At 36.7% G+C, this 17,991-nt stretch overlaps 1 protein-coding gene across 1 annotated transcript in view; it reads left to right on the forward strand.

Annotated features, from left to right (window-relative positions):
• The first annotated feature begins 3,948 nt into the window (after positions 1-3,948).
• LOC148875198 (protein-tyrosine-phosphatase IBR5-like) overlaps positions 3,949-17,991 on the forward strand; it is a 35,531-nt gene continuing 21,488 nt past the window's right edge. The window contains exons 1-2 of the mRNA XM_088964315.1: positions 3,949-4,560; positions 9,944-10,043. Coding sequence (XP_088820441.1) covers positions 4,324-4,560; positions 9,944-10,043 — 337 coding nt within the window. The 5' untranslated portion in view covers positions 3,949-4,323. The remainder of the gene's footprint in view (positions 4,561-9,943; positions 10,044-17,991) is intronic.

Consider the following 17,991-nt stretch of genomic DNA (forward strand, 5'->3'; position numbering starts at 1 on the left):
TACTCTTTTAAGACATCAGTCAGATTCTCTTCTTGTATAAGGGTTAAATCAATTGCTATATTTACTGGTAGTGTTTGTCGGGTCCTAGAAACACATACTTAAGGGAGTTCGACAAGGGTTTTAATTCTAGTTGCAGAGGAGATTCAAGAGAAGGCACGGGTGGTTCATTCTTTAGCTCTTGGAAATGTTCAACAGTAGGCCAAGACCGTAATGAGCGAGGAGACTTTTTTAAAATATTAGCTTCCTTCGTCGGGTCATTCGTTGTGACTAGACCTGTTTCTTCGGGGTTTTTATTTACATTTATTGTACAACAATTTTGTTCTGAGTAGGCAAAAGGACTTCTAGACTCATACAAGTCTTCAAACTTTTCTCCACTTTGAAGAGTCAAAATTTCTCCAGCATTTTCTAAGTGTTGGACATTAGAAGTCATAAGGTGTTGGGGAAGACCTAGGGATTCAGTTCTGGGGTCGACAACTGACTGACTAAGCATTGAATCATTCTCCAATTGTAGGTTAGTTTCCATGAGCTGAATTACTTGGCTCTCTAATCTTAGGATTGACTGTTGCTAAGCTAAGATCAGTTGTTGGAGTTGCAGAAACATATCATCAAGCTAAGATCAGTTAGTTTCCATGAGCTTAATTATATTACTATTAATAATTAAAATACATTATTTTTTCATTAGTATTCAGTATTTTTTGCAATAAAATATATTTAATTTAATTTTTTTCATTATTTGTAGTATTTTAATTAAGCTTTAGGTTTATCAGAATTTTTGGATTTTTAATTAATTTTTGGTGTTTTTTCATTATTACTCAATAATTTTTGCATATGAGTATTTTTCAATAATTTTCAGTGTTTTCATTATTTATTTCTGCATATTATTCACTACAAAATTAATTTGCATTTGCTTTAAGTAAAAATAAATTAAATTACTAAATAAACACCATAGTTATTAAAAATTACAGTTAATTTTCAATATTTTTTCAATAATTTCTAGCTTATGCATTTTTTAATAATAAAATACTATTAATTGTATTTTTATATTTTAATTGTTTTCAGTAAATACCCTTATTAATATAAAATATTGTTAGTTTTCGATAATTTTTTGTATTTAATTATGTTTAGGTTTTTCACAAATTTTCAGATTTTTAATTAAATGTTGGTATTTTAAAATTTCAATTAATATTTTTTCTTAATGTTATATTAAGGTCTCAAGTCATAAGTTATCTAATAATACTATTAAAACTACCAATTAATATTTTTAGATTTAAATTTCTTATCTTTATTAGCGTTTATTAAGTGTAATTGAAACACATATTTAATATTTACTAAGTTTTGTTAATATTTATTTTTAGTGAAAGTTTAGTGATTTTTAAATTAATAATTTTTTGATTGTTTAACCTCAACCTATTTATATTATTTGATTTATATCGTGGTTTTAAAACTGGACTAGACCGAAATAACCGAGAACCGGTCAGGTGACCGGTTTCGTTTTACCCCAGAACCGTTGTTTTGGCAAAAACCATTGATTTGGTCAACAAACCGCTGACTCGTGCGATCAAACTGTTTGAATCGTCTAATGGTTTTGGCTGTTTTTATTTTTTTTAATTTGTTTTATTTTTTGTTAGAATGGGTCATCCGTTTAGTTCGAACAATTGGACCGTTCAACCCGTGAACTGGACCTCTGACTGGTTTGTTGTCCAGGTCGATTTTAAAAACATTGATTTATATTATTACTACTCTCTCTCTCTCTCTGTCTTAAATGTTTTTTTTTAAATGTAATGATAACAGGAATTAAAATAAGAGACCTTGGATAACCCAAAGGTCTCTCCGTAATAGTGTACAACTTTATTAATCTCTATTATTGTTTTATATTTTTAAAACAAAAGAAATTAAGAAAAAATACAAAAATGAGAAAATAGATAAATATGAAACTTTAAAAAATTTTAATTTAATAAAATTAATGGAATTGTTTGGAATTTAGTTATTAATTACTTTTTCATAATAGTTTTAATTTTAGTTTTATTTTATATTAACATTATTTTGGAATAATAATAAATTGAGATTTTATTATTTTCTATTAAATACTAATTTTGTTTAATAAATCTTATTGAACTTTATTTAATAATATATTAATAAATTTGTTTTTATATATTATTGCTTGATTATTTTTTATTAAATGTTATTAATTTTATTAGTTCTTGTAAGTATATTAATTATGAAGTTATATTTTTTGAAGTACTAATTTTTATTAAATAAATTGCATTGATTCTAATGTAAATTAATTTTATATGTAATAATGAATTTTAAAACCGTAATTTTTTTTTTATCGAAGAACCTTAAAATTTTGTTTAATTGACTCAAACATGAGAATGTATTTGAAAAACCGTTTGGATCGAAGTAAGGACCGGTCTGTCCAGTAGAAAGTTGGAAACCCATTTACATGGATTGACAACGGGTGAACAATACACGTTTGTCCTTACGCGAATGTATAGAAGGTCTATACGCAACCAATTACTTCAAATCGCCCAAGCCCAATTAATCCGAAAATGGCCAATGGCCATTCTGAACGAAATCTCGTCAGGTTTTATTGCTGTTCCAGTCATTGGTTGGCTTGTAAAGGAATGAAGAAAATTGAGAGTGAGAAAAGGGACGTTAAAAAGGAAAGTAGAAACTCCTACTTTGTCTAAGCAAAAATCCTAACAGTAACAGGCGGATTTATGTATCTAGAAACTCATCTATATGGTTCTAATGGAACTACCAACACCGACAACAATCTATTCATCTCCAATTGGGTAGGCAGTAGGCTATCCTCAAGTCCTCATTACGATCTATTCATCCATCGTGGACAGGTTGTGTCAGGTTACATTTGCAAGGAAAATTTCATCTTCGTTTCTCCAACTCAGGTAAGTCGTTGTGGGGATCTGTTTATCTTCACATGCCTTCGTTGTTCTGTCGATAGTTGTTCATGTGACCAAAGACAGCTCCCAATCCTCTTAAAAGGCCTCGATGGTGTTGTGCTTCTAAAATCTACCATTGCAGCAGATATATACTGTATGTTACATTCAACTTCCACTTAGAAAAATGGAGATAATTGATAGCACAAAACTGGGTCTGGCTGCAACTGAAGAGACTTGGTTTCTCAAACAAAAGCAATGAACTGTTGAGATTAGATGAAGAATGCAATGGAATTCACCTAAAAATGATATTAGAAGAAATAGTTGAACTGTTTGAGATAAAATGATATTTCCCGAATAGGTAGAGGGAGAATGGGGCGGAGCCCTGTTTTGCCATCTAAAATGCGGTTTTCGAACAGAGAGTTTACCTGAAACGAAGGTTTGTGTTATGGTACATGAACTGAGTTGTTACTACCACTTGAATAACCTGTTCAATGTAAAACATTAAAAGATCTTCGTCATTCAAGGATAGGTTGAAAGGGACAATGGGGCGGAGCCCCTGTTTTGGTATCCAAAAGAAAGATCTCAAACCTGAATGCAGTCTTTGTGTATGTTTCTTGTATGATGTGTAGTTCCTCATTTACATAACAGAGGAAAAGTTTTGTCACACGTCCAATTTTAATATATATTACCAAAAAAATTTTTAATATACTTCTATGTACAGGTGTCCTTCGACTCGTATCTATATTGTTGCAGTCAGATGAACATAAAACATCAGACGATCAGATACAAACAAAAGGATGAACATTGCATATCTGTGCCCAATCACATATTCACATGGTGAGGACCGAGGAGCAGACGGATGGTATAATGAATTTACCAAAGTGTAAGGGGTTTAGTGTAAAAAGAAAAAATAGGGATGATATACGGGGCTAATGGTCAAACTTCCAAAATATAGGGGACCCTTTACCCAGAATGGAAAGATAGGTAGAGTGGGGCCTCTGACCAACCGAAAAGCATAGAAGGCTGCGTAAACACTCCATCGAACTCTAGGGAAAATCCTTTTATTTACGGTTTCTAGCTGGTGCCGACAAGGACAGCATCTGAGAGACTGAGACAAACTTAAATCTAAGGGGTTTTCATTACAAACTTAAATCTAAGGGGTTTTCATTACTAAATCTAAAGAGTTCTAAATTACTCAATTGGGTTGGGACAATCGATTCGATCTAAAGTCTAGTAAATTAAGCTTTTCCTAATCCTAATACAGAAAACAGATCTATGCGTCTATCCATCTGTCCATATTCAGCTCCACTGAATTTCTTCCTCTTTATCTCCTGGGCTGCCTTCGTCACACTCTGGTTTAAGTTGTTCCGATCTGCGAGGCCGTTTTCGTCATCTGGGTCTGTTGTGATCGTTGTATTTAATCATGAGGAAGAGGGAGAGAGAGAACCCATGCGGGGTTTGTGGGCATTATCACAAGTACGAAGAAGGGGAAGTTTGTGGGGTTTGTGGCCATCGGATTCCCGCTTCATCTGAAAAATTGGGCATTCAAACAAGTGCTTTTCCATCGGAGGTCTTGCCTGACTTTCTTTACTTGGGCAGCTACGATAACGCGTCTCGAGCCGAGCTTCTCAAGACTCAGGGGATCTCTCGCATTCTTAATGTTAGTCTCTCTCCTTCTCTCTCTCCCCTCTCCCCCTATTGATTTCGAGTATTCGTAGCTAGTACATGTGATCGAGTCTACGTTTCTTCATGTCCTTTAGATGATTACAAGTGTAACGGTTACTGAATGTTGCTTATCACTATTTTTCTTTTCATTTCATAGCACAATATTTGTTTCAGACAGAAAATAATTGCTTGAATCACACGAAGCAGTCCAGCAATGTATACACGCACATATGTTCGTATATCATGTATTTAAATGGGGTTTGCAATTTCATTGAACTTGAGGTTTTGGCTGCTAGTATTTTTGTTTTTATTTTTAGAGGTTTCAAGGTTTTAACTTTGTTCAATTAGGTGCCTCTACTTGTTTGTCGTGATTAGCATGAAGTTTAAAATTTGACATGATATTTAGATTCTAAATGAGAATTTTGTCAGTAAAGTCACGTAACGCAATGATATTAAATATACCACTACAGTTAAAGAAAACGGGCTCTAATTTGGTGAAATATGTACACTGGTTCATTACATCTGTTAGAGTGTTTTCCCTTGTAAGTTGACAAGGGTTTTCTGGGGTATGCAGGGTGATTCCGTAGAAGGTTTACGAGTGATAACATTAATTGGAGGAAGATTTTTGGGTCCAGCCATCTAGGTATAAGAAGTGGGCTCAGGGGTTGCGTGTATAGGTTGCTACCAACAACATCTACTTTTTGAATTGATAAAAAAAAAAAGAAAAAAAAATCTGCTTTTTGAAACAAGGGAAACTCAATGTTGGATTTGAAAGGTATTGTGGAGTATTTTGGAGGTATTCATGTCTGAAAGCTGGCAGATATTAAAATGGTAGAGAAAGAAGTGGGAAGTTATGGTTGAATGTTTGAGCATGAGATTGACCACCTCCCTTGGGAATATGGTGTAACTCTGTTTGGAGCAAACTCAGATTAACATGAGTCTTGGGTACTGGTCCCTTGGGAATATGGTGTAACTCTGTTTGGAGCAAGCTCAGATTAACATGAGTCTTGGGTACTGGTTGTTGAGACATTTGAGAAGAAACACTCAACATAGAAATGCAATTATTTTCCCTAGGGGCAAGACCACCTTAATCAAATCTACCATTACAAGCCTTCTTTGTATGGCTTACTTGCCATTATCTCCTTCACCATTTCCTCCCAATCATTGTCAAAGTTGATTTGTTTTGCATCCTTAAATTCTTTTGACACTATTTCCAAATCTATGATCAAGCCTTATCCCAACTATATTGGGTTGGGTTGGATAATATCCCAACTATATGATTGATGAACTAATATCCCAAAAAATCCTAGAAAGAGAAGAATTTGAGAGTTTAATATGGACTTGCACGGGAGGGAATCATTTTGGGGAAGATTAGGAATGGGAGAAATTCATGAATATTTAGCAATAAGGAGCGAGAGGCCATTTATTCTCATCGATCTAGCAACAGTGAGACTTGCTTGTTAGACCTCCACTAGAGAAGAATTTAAGGGAGTTTCTATTGATTCTATTCTTAGAGGTTGTCAGATGGTTTCTGGGTCTGTACCATAGGGAAAGAAAATTCAAGGATAGGTGGCCCTGGAAGAAGGTAAATAAAGCTAAATTCTTGATGGCTGCACTCTAGGTAATCCTAGTCCATGGTTGTCAAGGCATAAAAGTGGTGGCTAGGCATTTGAAACCTTAAAGGGGAGATTTTGGTATTCTTAGGACCTACAATTAGTGGTGGCAATTTTCAACCCAATCTGCCTAATCCACCCATGTATTTGTGGGTTGGGTTGGATGTTTTAAACGTCGGTTACTAATGGATCATCGTCCCAGTGGATTAGAAACATAATGGGTTGGGAGGTTTGGGTCATGGGGTTGGCTAACCGTTTAAAATATTGAGGTACTCAGGAGGTTGATGCGGTAGCCATTTAGAATGGAAATGCATATGGACAGAACTACTTCAGATCATCATATGGTATTTTATCCTTAAAGGCATCCGTTTCCAGTGTGCTCCATTTGCCATACCATATCCTAAGCCAATTGGATGTGGATCCCTCGTAGAAGTTCACCATGGTGTAACTTGTAAATAACAAATTTTAATGGGTTGGGTGGGTTGGATATGGATTGTGTTCCACCCTTTTAGTTTTTATTTAAATGGGCCATTGATGGGTTGGTAGTTGGATGGATTGGTTGAAACTCAATCCAAACCAAATCCGCTCAATTGCTAATTCAGATTAGCTGAATGTGATGGCTGTTGGCTGGCTGTGGAACCAATGATAATATTCCACACCAGTAATAAATTCATGGGCCCCACTCTGAGAGGTGCTGGTCCCATGTATTTTATTACTGACTTGGGAAATTATCATTGGTTCCACAGCTCACTGAACAGCGATTGTGTTCAGCTAATCCTTCCTTCTCAATTGCCACCCCTACACATGGTAGATGGGAACATTACCCATACTGAACAGTTGTAATGCACTCTCCAAGGCTTAAGATTATGCTGCTGTCTGAGTCCCACAAGATTGGAGGTGGAAGATGACTCACAGGTGGTGGTGCAGTGATGCTTGGAAGGGGATAAGTACAATTGGGGCTCTAGCACTCAATTAGAGAGGCAATATTTCTGGCCAACAGACTGAGCACTTTTTTCAAACTGGTTAGAAGATCAGCTAACACTAACAGATCAACCAACTAGAGAAGGGGCAAATCAGGTGGGTTTATATTGGGGGCCTGCACTTCCTGGACAGGCAGTGGGGGTTGGGGAAATGTGTTTCTATGTGGTAGTGAGCCAGGTGGCTATGTTGTATAAATGATGGGGTATCAACTCTTTTCAGCTGTACATTTTTCTTTTTCTTAATTTTGATAGAAATTCCAGAGATCTGTTAATGATAAAAAATGTTTAAGCATCAGCATGATATCTGATATTGGAGAAATGAGGTTTAGGGTGTTTGATTTCTCGTGGGCAGCAGAGTAGTGATGGATGATGTATGTTAGGATGAGCAACATTGTGGGTTTAGCTACTGAAAAAACTTAGGATTGATGGTCAGGGGCTTCAAGAAGTAAGGTCAAGGGCATAAAGTCCCTGGTTCCCCCTGGTTTCCCATTCCCAAGGCATTTGGTAAGGGAAAAAAGGTTTTCGCAACCAACATGGACTACTTGTTCCAATGAACCCCAGATCTGCCAACAGCATTGTGGATTCTTTAGCAAGGGCAGATGTAAATAGAGGAACTTTCTCTATAATCTGTATAGTACTATGATGAATTGGTTTGCAGGGTACCAGGCCTGAGATTGTATCTATAATCTGTATAGTACTATGATGCAAGTGTATATCATCCATTGGCTGTTTTTTACTAGTCTTTCAGTCTAATTTTTTGGTATGGAGGAACTTTCTCTCTTTGCCTCAATAAAATTTCATGACTATTGTTTTTGATTAAAAAGGTTTGAGCTTATGGAGGATGGCTTTTGGGCCTTTAAGAAGTTTAACTAAGATGAGGTTAATGTGGAGGATATTTTCTTTTTCCATTTTGATATGGCTGATTGTTTTCTCTGGTATTGTGTTTATGTTGCAAGTTTTTCTTCCCAATTGTTTTTTGATGTTTTTGGGCTTTTGGAAGTGGGAGATTTTTTATTAAACAAAAGAAGTATTAGTTTCAATTCTTTCCTTTTGAGAAATGAGAAATCTGCAATTGTTTGTTTGATAATTCAAACTTGTGCTGTATTAAAGGCTTCTGAAAACTAAGTTGGTCTGTATTTTGTTTATGAGATTAAGATCATTAATTGTGATTACTTATGTATGCAATGATTGTTTATTTTAAGGAAGTGACTATGAGAGGAAAAAGAAAATCCTGAAAAGTAAGAGAAAAAACATGGGTGGTTAGTAACTTTGCTTTTCTTGAAACTACTGGAATATGATGATATTCTCTTTCCACTTGGTGAGTTGTATAAGCTCTTGTAGTTTGGTGAAAGTCTGATAATTGTAGTGGGCATTTACCTGTTATTCCAACTTAAGCATTTCTTGTTGTAGGTAGTAATCATGGTGCAATATCATTATATGATGAAGAATATTTGGATGTTACTTCTATATTTTCCTGTTAATTCTTGGTGAGTGGGTTTTCTAGTTGGATTATTCAGTGAAGATGTCTAAATAACACAGGAATCTTCCACATGGAAAAATGGTTGGTGGCCCAAAAGCAACCCACAAGTTTCTCTTGGCACTCTTCATGGAGCTACAATATTCCTTGCCAATTGTTGAGAATAAACCCTTTTCTGTAGGCAATCCTCAAATTTAAGAGTTTAAACTTTGACAGATAATATATCTTGGGGAAAACATCAATACAGGGTGAGTTGTAGGGTTCACGTGCACTGGGGGATTGAACATGTGGCCAACCAGGTCATATAGTGGATGTCTTGGATTGGTCATATAGAGTGGTTTGTTTAGGGAGAACCATAATCGACCCAAATAAGAAACTTTTCTTCTAGTTTATAATGTAGAACTATTTAGTCAAGTTCACATCTTAATTCAATCAAGTTTACATCTTGATTTTTGAGAATATGGATTCATCCCTTAGTGCAAGGGGGGTTCCTTTTTGTACAATTCACTGATAAAAAAAAGGGAAGTTCCTTTTTGTCCCATTTTACTTTAATGTCTAGCTATTTGTTTCTTACTTTCTTATGTTACTTGCACACTTAAAATGGGTGCAATGTCCATACTGGACCTCATAGTTTCTTATGTTACTTGCACTAACTGTCTTCTGTAATGAGGAAGTGGAATCTTTCGATCACTTATTTTTGCATTATTGTTTGGCTGTGGTCCAAAGTTTTAGACATTTTTGGGCTACACTTTTGTTTTCCAAAATCTGTTCTGGAGCTTTTAACCAGTTGACAGCTAAAGAGCCTGTGGAAAAATGGAAAAACAGTTTGAAAAGTGATTCCTCTGGCAAGTTTTTGGACTGTGTGGATGGAAAGAAACGGCAGAATTTTTGAAGCTTTGGAAAAATCAGAAGATATAATTGTAGAGGTGGAGATAGTGTATTCACAGTTATTGATAAAAAAAAGATAGTGTATTCACAGTTTCTTGCTGTGTAGTGTGGTGGTGTTTTTTTTTATCTTTAATACAATGTGTTACCTTTTCTCAAAAAAAAAAAAAAAAGGCAGCATATCTTTCCCATTCTATGTCCATGCTATTTATGTGTAATATACTTTCTTACATTGTATGTTGTCATGTTTTCCAGTATTTAATGTATTCTACCATTTTACGAAAGATATGCTTATGTCTTTTTGGTAAAACTAGAGAGCCTAACATGGTCTGTTTTGTTTATTATTTATTTATTTTATCTTCATTGGTGAGTAGTGAAGAAATTATATTCAACCTTCCTTACACACTCTTATCTATCATGCAGACTGTACCTGCTTGCCAAAATCTCTACAAGAATTCTTTCACATATTACTGCCTCCAAGATGAGAAAAGTCTACCCTTTGATGATGCAATCCAATTTTTAGGTATGTTTCTCCATATACCTTCCATTTGTAAAATATACCTGCTGTAACCTGTGAGCCATTGTATGAAGCTTTCCTTTCTGGACAAATACCTTAGAAACAACAGGTTTTAAGATAAGTAGGACTAAAACAGAATATATGCTATACTGATAATAATAGGAGTGAAAATTAGGGTATACTTAGGATTGGAGACCAAGAGGTAACTTAATGTGACATATTCTGTTACCTTGATTCAATAATTCATAACAAGGGAGAGGTTGAGGAGGATGTCGCCCATAGAGTTAGGGTAGGGTAGGCAAAATAGAGGGATGCATTTGGAGTCTTATGCGAGAGGCAAATACCACTTAGGTAAACAGGAAAATTCTATAAAACAGTTGATTCAATAATTCATAACAAGGGAGAGGTAACTTAATGTGACCTATTCTGTTACCTTGATTCAATAATTCATAACAAGGGAGAGGTTGAGGAGGATGTCACCCATAGAGTTAGGGTAGGGTAGGCAAAATAGAGGGATGCGTTTGGAGTCTTATGCGAGAGGCAAATACCACTTAGGTAAACAGGAAGATTCTATAAAACAGTTGTAAGGCCAGCAATGTTGCATGGATAATGGAGTAGGGTGTTGGGGAGCCAAAAAACAGCATGTCTAAAAAATGAATGTGGGAGAAGTGCGTATTGTGAGATGGATGAGTAGAAAAACTAGAAAAAATAGGGGTAGAAATGAAATCATTTGAAGGAAACTAAGAGTAGCTCAACTAGATGACAGAATGAGAGAATGTAGACTAATATGGTTTTATCACATGCATAGAAGACCATCTACAACACCTGTGGTGAGATGGATGAGTGGAAAAACTATAAAAAATAGGGGTAGAAATGAAGTCATTTGAAGGAACCTAATATTAGCTCCACTAGGTGATAAAATGAGAGAATATAGACTAAAAGTGCGTATTGTGAGATGGATGAGTAGAAAAACTAGAAAAAATAGGGGTAGAAATGAAATCATTTGAAGGAAACTAAGAGTAGCTCAACTAGATGACAGAATGAGAGAATGTAGACTAATATGGTTTTATCACATGCATAGAAGACCATCTACAACACCTGTGGTGAGATGGATGAGTGGAAAAACTATAAAAAATAGGGGTAGAAATGAAGTCATTTGAAGGAACCTAATATTAGCTCCACTAGGTGATAAAATGAGAGAATATAGACTAATATGGTTTTATCACATGCATAGAAGGCCATCTACAACACCTGTAAAAAGAAGCGATCTGGCACAAGTTGAAGGGGCTAGAAGTGTTCATAATTTATTAGTGGATATGACACTAAACAGAACAGAATGGTGAAACAGGATTCATTTAGCTGACCCCGTATAGTTGGGTCAGGGTTTAGATGATAGTGATGATGATCTATGAATTACTTGTTTTGTTAGTATTGCTAAAACTTTAGCTCATAATTTATTTCTTTGTCATTTGGTCTATTTGATACTTGAACATGCTTATTCAAATTAGGGCAAATTTCTTAAACAAACCCTACTGTTTAGCTAATTTACTGACTATACCCCTACTGTTAAACTATTGTCTTGTACCACCCCTACTGTTTCTGATAATTGACATCTTCCATAAATGTTAACAGAAAAAATCGAAATGTCAAATTTGCCCTCCATTATTATTTAAAATTTCAAAATAAAACCCAAATTTCAGGAAGATTAACAGATGGTTTCTCTCTCAACTGATTACTGGTGGACATGCCGCTTGTGAAAGTGGGTAAATCTCTCATATGCGAAAAATGGTGCCAAGGACGGGACTTACCTCTAGTCCCTCTCTCTCTCTCTCTCTCTCTCTCTCAATTTTCTCTTATTTTTTGCTTTCTTTCTTCTCACAGAGTCACAGTTTTCATCCCCCTGTAACCGACTTCGGCCGGCCCCGTTCAGCTTCTTCAAACTCACTACACCAAATAGAGTGCTACCGCGAATGTTGCTTTGCTATCCCATCTCTCTCTCTCTTCCCTTCTTCCCTCTTCTGACACAAGTAGGAATAACTAGAAGCAACAGAGGAGTGAATTAGATCAAGACGGAGGGAGTAGATAGTAACCGGGTCTCACCTCTGCGAGACTGTGATTCTGACTTCTCTCTGAGATAGTGGAAGGGACGAAAACATAATGAAAAAGAACGAAATCGAGAGGGAAGGAGAAGGGAAAACGGTGGGGAGAAAAGGACCGGCATTTGCAGCTGGGAAGAATTTTAAGATAGGGTCGTGCAATTGAGAGCAGCTTCTGTAGCAATGGTCTCCGATGGCCGGTAGCAGGGAAGCATCTACGGCTGAGAACAAAAGACCACCCGCTATACCTTTGTAGAAATTCCTTGTAGTGGACTGGATTTCGCCAAAACTGAACCTGACCAACATCTTGGCCACTGGAGAGATGTTCCTCTCCAAAAATTCAATTCTTCATTTTAAATCTCTTATGCCAGCTGTTGTTAAGTCAGCATCCAAATTCACCATAAGAACAGTGGCGGTAGAAGTAGAAAAATTGAAGCACAATGCGAACCAAAGCTGAACCTGAAAAAAGATTGGACTGATTGTGGGTCTGCACTAGTGAACTTAGGACCACCCCCACCAAACTCTGTGAGCAACCACGTCTCATTGTGTTGTGCTCATCACCATCTTCATTATTTTTCTGTCCTTGCTGCTGCTGGTCATTTCTTAACCATGTCGCCCCATTAGCAGCCCAAACCCAGCTCCCAAAACATGTTTCTTCTGTAATCAGTTTACCACCAACAAGAAGGAAGACAAAGCTGAGCTCTTAGAGACAGGAAACCTTGAAACGATATGACTCTTCTATTGGATTGTGCCCTAGCTGGCTAGGTTTGGCGCTGCTGAAAGGAAGAAACGGCGAAGGAGGAGGAGACGAAGAAGAAGGGAGAGGGAAGGGATGAAGGGTAAAGTTGGGGTTTTAAAAAAAATTAGTGCCATGTGTGTATGGGTTTTGGCGGAACATTAACGGATGCTAATGGCAAGGGTAGAGCTAATCAATTGTTAGCAACAGTAGGGGTGGTGCAAGGCAATAGTTAAACAGTAAGGGTATAGTTAGTTAATTAGATAAACAGTAGGGGTAGTTTAAGAAATTTGCCCTTCAAATTATCTATCCTTGGGTGCAAGCAATCTATTTGTCCCCTACCCTCTCCCCATCCAAAGGAAAAATAAAACAGGGTCATGCATTGTTTATACTCCTGCCATGAAATTTTCTAATATTTCTAACACTTTCCCATTAAGGGGCTCTAAAATATTTATTAAAGTGATTCCCAACACTATCTAAGCTACAAATTAGCCAAAATTTAGCAGAAATGCCTAATATATCTTCACACCTAAAAAGGTCGTTGGGTTTGTCTGCTTTGTCCATGTTATGAGCCCTTCTAGGTTGAAATTTGACCACAAGTCTATCAAGTGTGTCTTCTTGGGATATTCTTCAGTTCAAAAGGGGTACCATTGTTATGATCCTTGTTCTGGCAAGAGATGTGTCCAAAGATGTCACATTCTTTAAGTCTACTCCTTTCTTCTCCTCCTTTTATCCTTTTCTTCAAGGGGAGAATGTCAATGAAGATCAAACTCCTTTTTGTATGCCTATTCTTGTGTTGGCTACAACTGATACTGCTGGGCCCTCCTCTTCTTCTCCTCCTACTTGTGGTGGTAGTAGTGCTCATCCTGTGCCTCCTCCTTTGCCGCCTCCTATTCCTTGGTCTTGGCACCAATGGTTCATCAGATGGAAAAAGAGGATAACTCTAGATATTGAATGTTCATTACAATTGACTTCTCGGACTCAAGTAATTTGGAACTTGAACCTCTTTTTATTTCTGATTCTTGTGTTGTATTTGTTACCGAGCTTCCTAATGTGACTTTGACCTTGACCTTTCTATTGCAGATTGTAAAGAAAAAAGGACATGTGCTAAATATCCTAACTCAAATTATGTTTTATCACCCTCTTATTGTGCCTATATTTCTTCCATTTCTTCTGTTTCTATCCCTCACTATGTTATTGAGGCATTGCAGTTTCCTCATTGGAAGATGCTATGAATCAGGAAATAGAGGCCCTTTAAAAAACCAAACATGGGAAATTGTTTCTCTCCCAAAAGGTGAAGTTCCTGTTAGATGTAAGTGGGCATATACTATGAAGCATAAAGCTGATGGTTCAATTGAAAGGTATAAAGCTCACCTTGTAGTGAAAGGGTACACTTAGTTTTATGGTGTTGTTTACTAGAAAACAGTTGAAAATTGCACCTACAATAATTCAGATAATGCAAGAAAATAAGAAAAGAGAGAAAGAGAAAGAAGAAGAAAGAAGTTTCAGCAATATATTGGGGTAGAAGAAAAGAAGGGAAGAGAGAAAAGAAGAATTTGAACCTCTCTCTAGTTTCCTTTCATCACTTTTATTAATAATTCTAAGTCTGAGTACAATTACTCGGATGCCCTTAATGGGGCGGCCAATGCTAAAGAAATAATTAAAGAAAATAAAAGAAGGCCCATAAGGCCCATAACTAAGAAACCTAACTTTTAAATACTACTTAAAAGAAATAAAGAAGACTAAGGCCCATTCTCACTACATTCCTCTCAAACCGAGCATAGATGTCAATCATGCCCACCTTGTTTACATAATGTTGAAGCTTTGCCTTTGGGACTCCCTTAGAAAATTTGCTAGTTGCTTTTTTGATGCAATGAAAGGTAGGCACACCTTTCCTGAAGCCACTCTCGCCCGTATAAAGTGTTTGTTTACCTCAATGTGCTTAGTTTATCATGCTGAACTAGGTTGTGAGCAATGTTAATAGCAGGTTAGTTATCACAATACAACATTAGTGGTTCGTCACATGAAACACCCATCTCATTAAGGAGAGATCTAAGCCATAGCACCCTGATGTGGATCTCCATAGCATAATATCCTGATGTAGATCTCTTGTCATCCACATTTCCTATCCAATCAACATTTGTATATGCTTCTACTTTCATGTGTCTATGTTTAGCAAATAAATAATATACCCTTCCCGAGGGTTCCCTTAAGGTAGCATAACACCATTTTTGTAGCAACCATAGTGTTTTAAAAGCGCGAGGCATAAAAAAGGCACAAGGGCCATTTAGCGCTTGAGGCGCAAGGCGAGTTGTAAAAAAAAGCTAAAAAATAAAAAAAAAATCAAAAAAAGAAAAATTAAAAAATGTAAAAAATATAAAACATATATTAATAAAAATATAAACTTAAGTTTTAAAATAAATGTTTTAAAAAACCTATTATCTAAAATTAAAATACATAAACATAATATGTAAAGCGTATTCAAATGAGAATTTAAAAATGAAATCAAACATATAAAACATTTTCAAGCATATAAAACCCACAATCTCTTTTTTTCTCAATTGCATCAAGTAGCTAATATGACATATTACATTCCTAATTCTACAAGCCGCCTTTGTGCCACGCCCCTCGAGGCAAGCCTAAACAAGTCCATGTTAGGGTCTTAAATTCTTAGTTTTCACACAAAAAATAATGATTTTATAGTTTTAATTGCTTTTAAGAAGATGTTTTATTAGGATGAATGGATGGACAACATTACCAAATAGGGGGTTGTCGAAGCTTCGGGTAGAGCCCCCGGCCTAGCCACAAGACTCAAAAAAAGGAAAAAGCGACATTTTCAAAAGGCGCATGCCTAGGCTAAGGTGCAAGGCGCACCAGGTGTGCGCCTTTTGAATGGGCTGCGCCTAGGACCTATGCGAGGTGCCTACCCCAAAATGAACATCGCTTGTGCGCTTAGGCACGCCTTTTAAATCACTGAGCAACCATATGTGTGTCTCTGGGAGCATGCATGAACTGGTTGATGACACAACATATGAAATGTCTGGACGAGTCATACATAGATAAAGAAGTTACCTCATTAATATCTGAAACAATCCCCTGTTGGCTAAAAGTTCTCCATTATTAGTTGAAAGTTTATGATTCACATCAATAGGGGTAGAGGCAGGTTTAGCACCAAGTTTTCCAATCTCAGTAAGAAGTTCTAGCACATATTTCCATTGATAAATAAAGATACCTTCCTTGGACCTAGCAACCTTAATGCCTAGAAAATATTGCAACTCCCCTAAATCTTTAATTTCAAATTAAGAACCGAGAAACTTCTTAAGATCACTAATTTCTTCTATACCACTGCCAGTAACCACATTATCATCTACATAAACTATAAGAAATGTCACCATAGTGCCTTTTCTCTTAACAAAGAGGGTATGATCTAATTGAGTCTGAGTGTAGCCGAACCGAATAAGAGCAGCCCTAAACCTGTCAAACCAAGCATACGAAGATTGTTTCAGGCCATAAAGTGATTTCTTCAATCTACACACCTTATCTTGTATTGCCTTGCCATATATACCAGGAGGAAGGGACATATATACCTCTTTGATGAGATCACCAATCAAGAATGCATTCTTAACATCAAATTGATACAGAGGCCAATCATAGCTCACTGTTAAGGATAAAAGAACTCTCATTGAAGTCATCTTAGCAACTGGAGAAAAGGTCTTAGTGTAATCTATCCCATATACTTGGGTATATCCCTTGGCTACAAGCCGAGCCTTATACCTCTCAATTGACCCATATGCAAGATACTTGATAGTGAAAACCCATTTGCACCCAATGGGTTTCTTTCCAGTTGGCAAGTCAACAATATCCCAGGTATTGTTTTTATGAAGGGCTTCTATTTTAGTACGCATAGCAACCCTCTAATCTGGTGTGGCTAAGGCTTTTGAAACAGACTTTGGGATGGATTGAGAGGAAATGGAGGCTAGAAAGTCATAGTAGGATGGGGGCAACAAGCATTAGGAAAGGTGTTTGGAAATACAATGAGCTATGCATTTTTTCTTACCTTTTTTTCAAAGCAATGGGTAGGTCAAGGTTTGGAAATGAGGGTGTTGGTGGAGGAGGTGATGGACATGTCCTCTCTTTAGTAATTGGGAGCGCTTGAGACTCAATTGGAGGTGTGGGATCAACCTGTGTTTGCCTTAGCCTTTGCCGTTGGTACCACCTCTGGAGAATAGGATAAGTGGAAACAACTGGAAGACTAGTAGGAGGGGGAGGAGCAGGAGTGGAAGACCTCAAAGGAGAGGATCCCTCTACAAGAATGGGGGTAACTGTGGAGGGCTTAACATAAGACTCAATTGGAGTTTGCAAAGGAATGGATGAAGAAAACAACTCGAGAGATATCTCCCCTTCAGAAGGATGGCTATAAAAAGGAATTGACTCTGCAAAGGTGACATCCATGGAAACAAATCAGGTGCCACTAATGGGATCAAAACAACAATACCCTTTCTGTGTGGAGGCATAACCAAGGAAGATACACGACTGAGCCTTGGGGCCAAACTTGTGTCTTTTGGAAGTGGGAATGTGGACTTAGCCAGTGCAACCAAAGACCCTCAGAGGAAGAGAGAAAATCTCAACATCAGGAAAGAGTATACCAAAAGGAGATTTTAACCCCAAAACTTGAGAAGGCATGTCGTTAATAAGGTAGGTAGCTATTAAAACTGCATCACCCCAAAACTTCACAGGTACATGGGTAGCAAAAAGAATGCTTCTTGCAACTTCCATAGTGTCTATTTTTCCTCTTTGCTACTCCATTTTGTTGTGAAGTGCGGGCACAAGAACTCTGATGAATAACCCCAAACTTCTCAAGATAGGAGGTAAGGTCCTCAAAATATTCCTTAGTATTAGTCTGAGTGATTATGTATTCATGGAATTGTTGCACAAGTTTAGGCACTTCAACTCGAGAGCGTATAAGGTAAATCCAAGTATATCGTGAAAAATCATCAATAAACAAGATGAAATATTTATACCCACCCATACATGGTAAATGGTAAGGCCCCCACACATAAGAATGAACAATATTAAAAGGAATAGTTGATCTTTTATTATTTGAAGGATAAGTGCTCTTACA

Source organism: Nelumbo lutea, chromosome 1 (assembly GCF_056320005.1).
Source record: "Nelumbo lutea isolate HS-2025 chromosome 1, American lotus-T2T, whole genome shotgun sequence".
In the NCBI taxonomy this organism is placed as follows: domain Eukaryota; kingdom Viridiplantae; phylum Streptophyta; class Magnoliopsida; order Proteales; family Nelumbonaceae; genus Nelumbo; species Nelumbo lutea.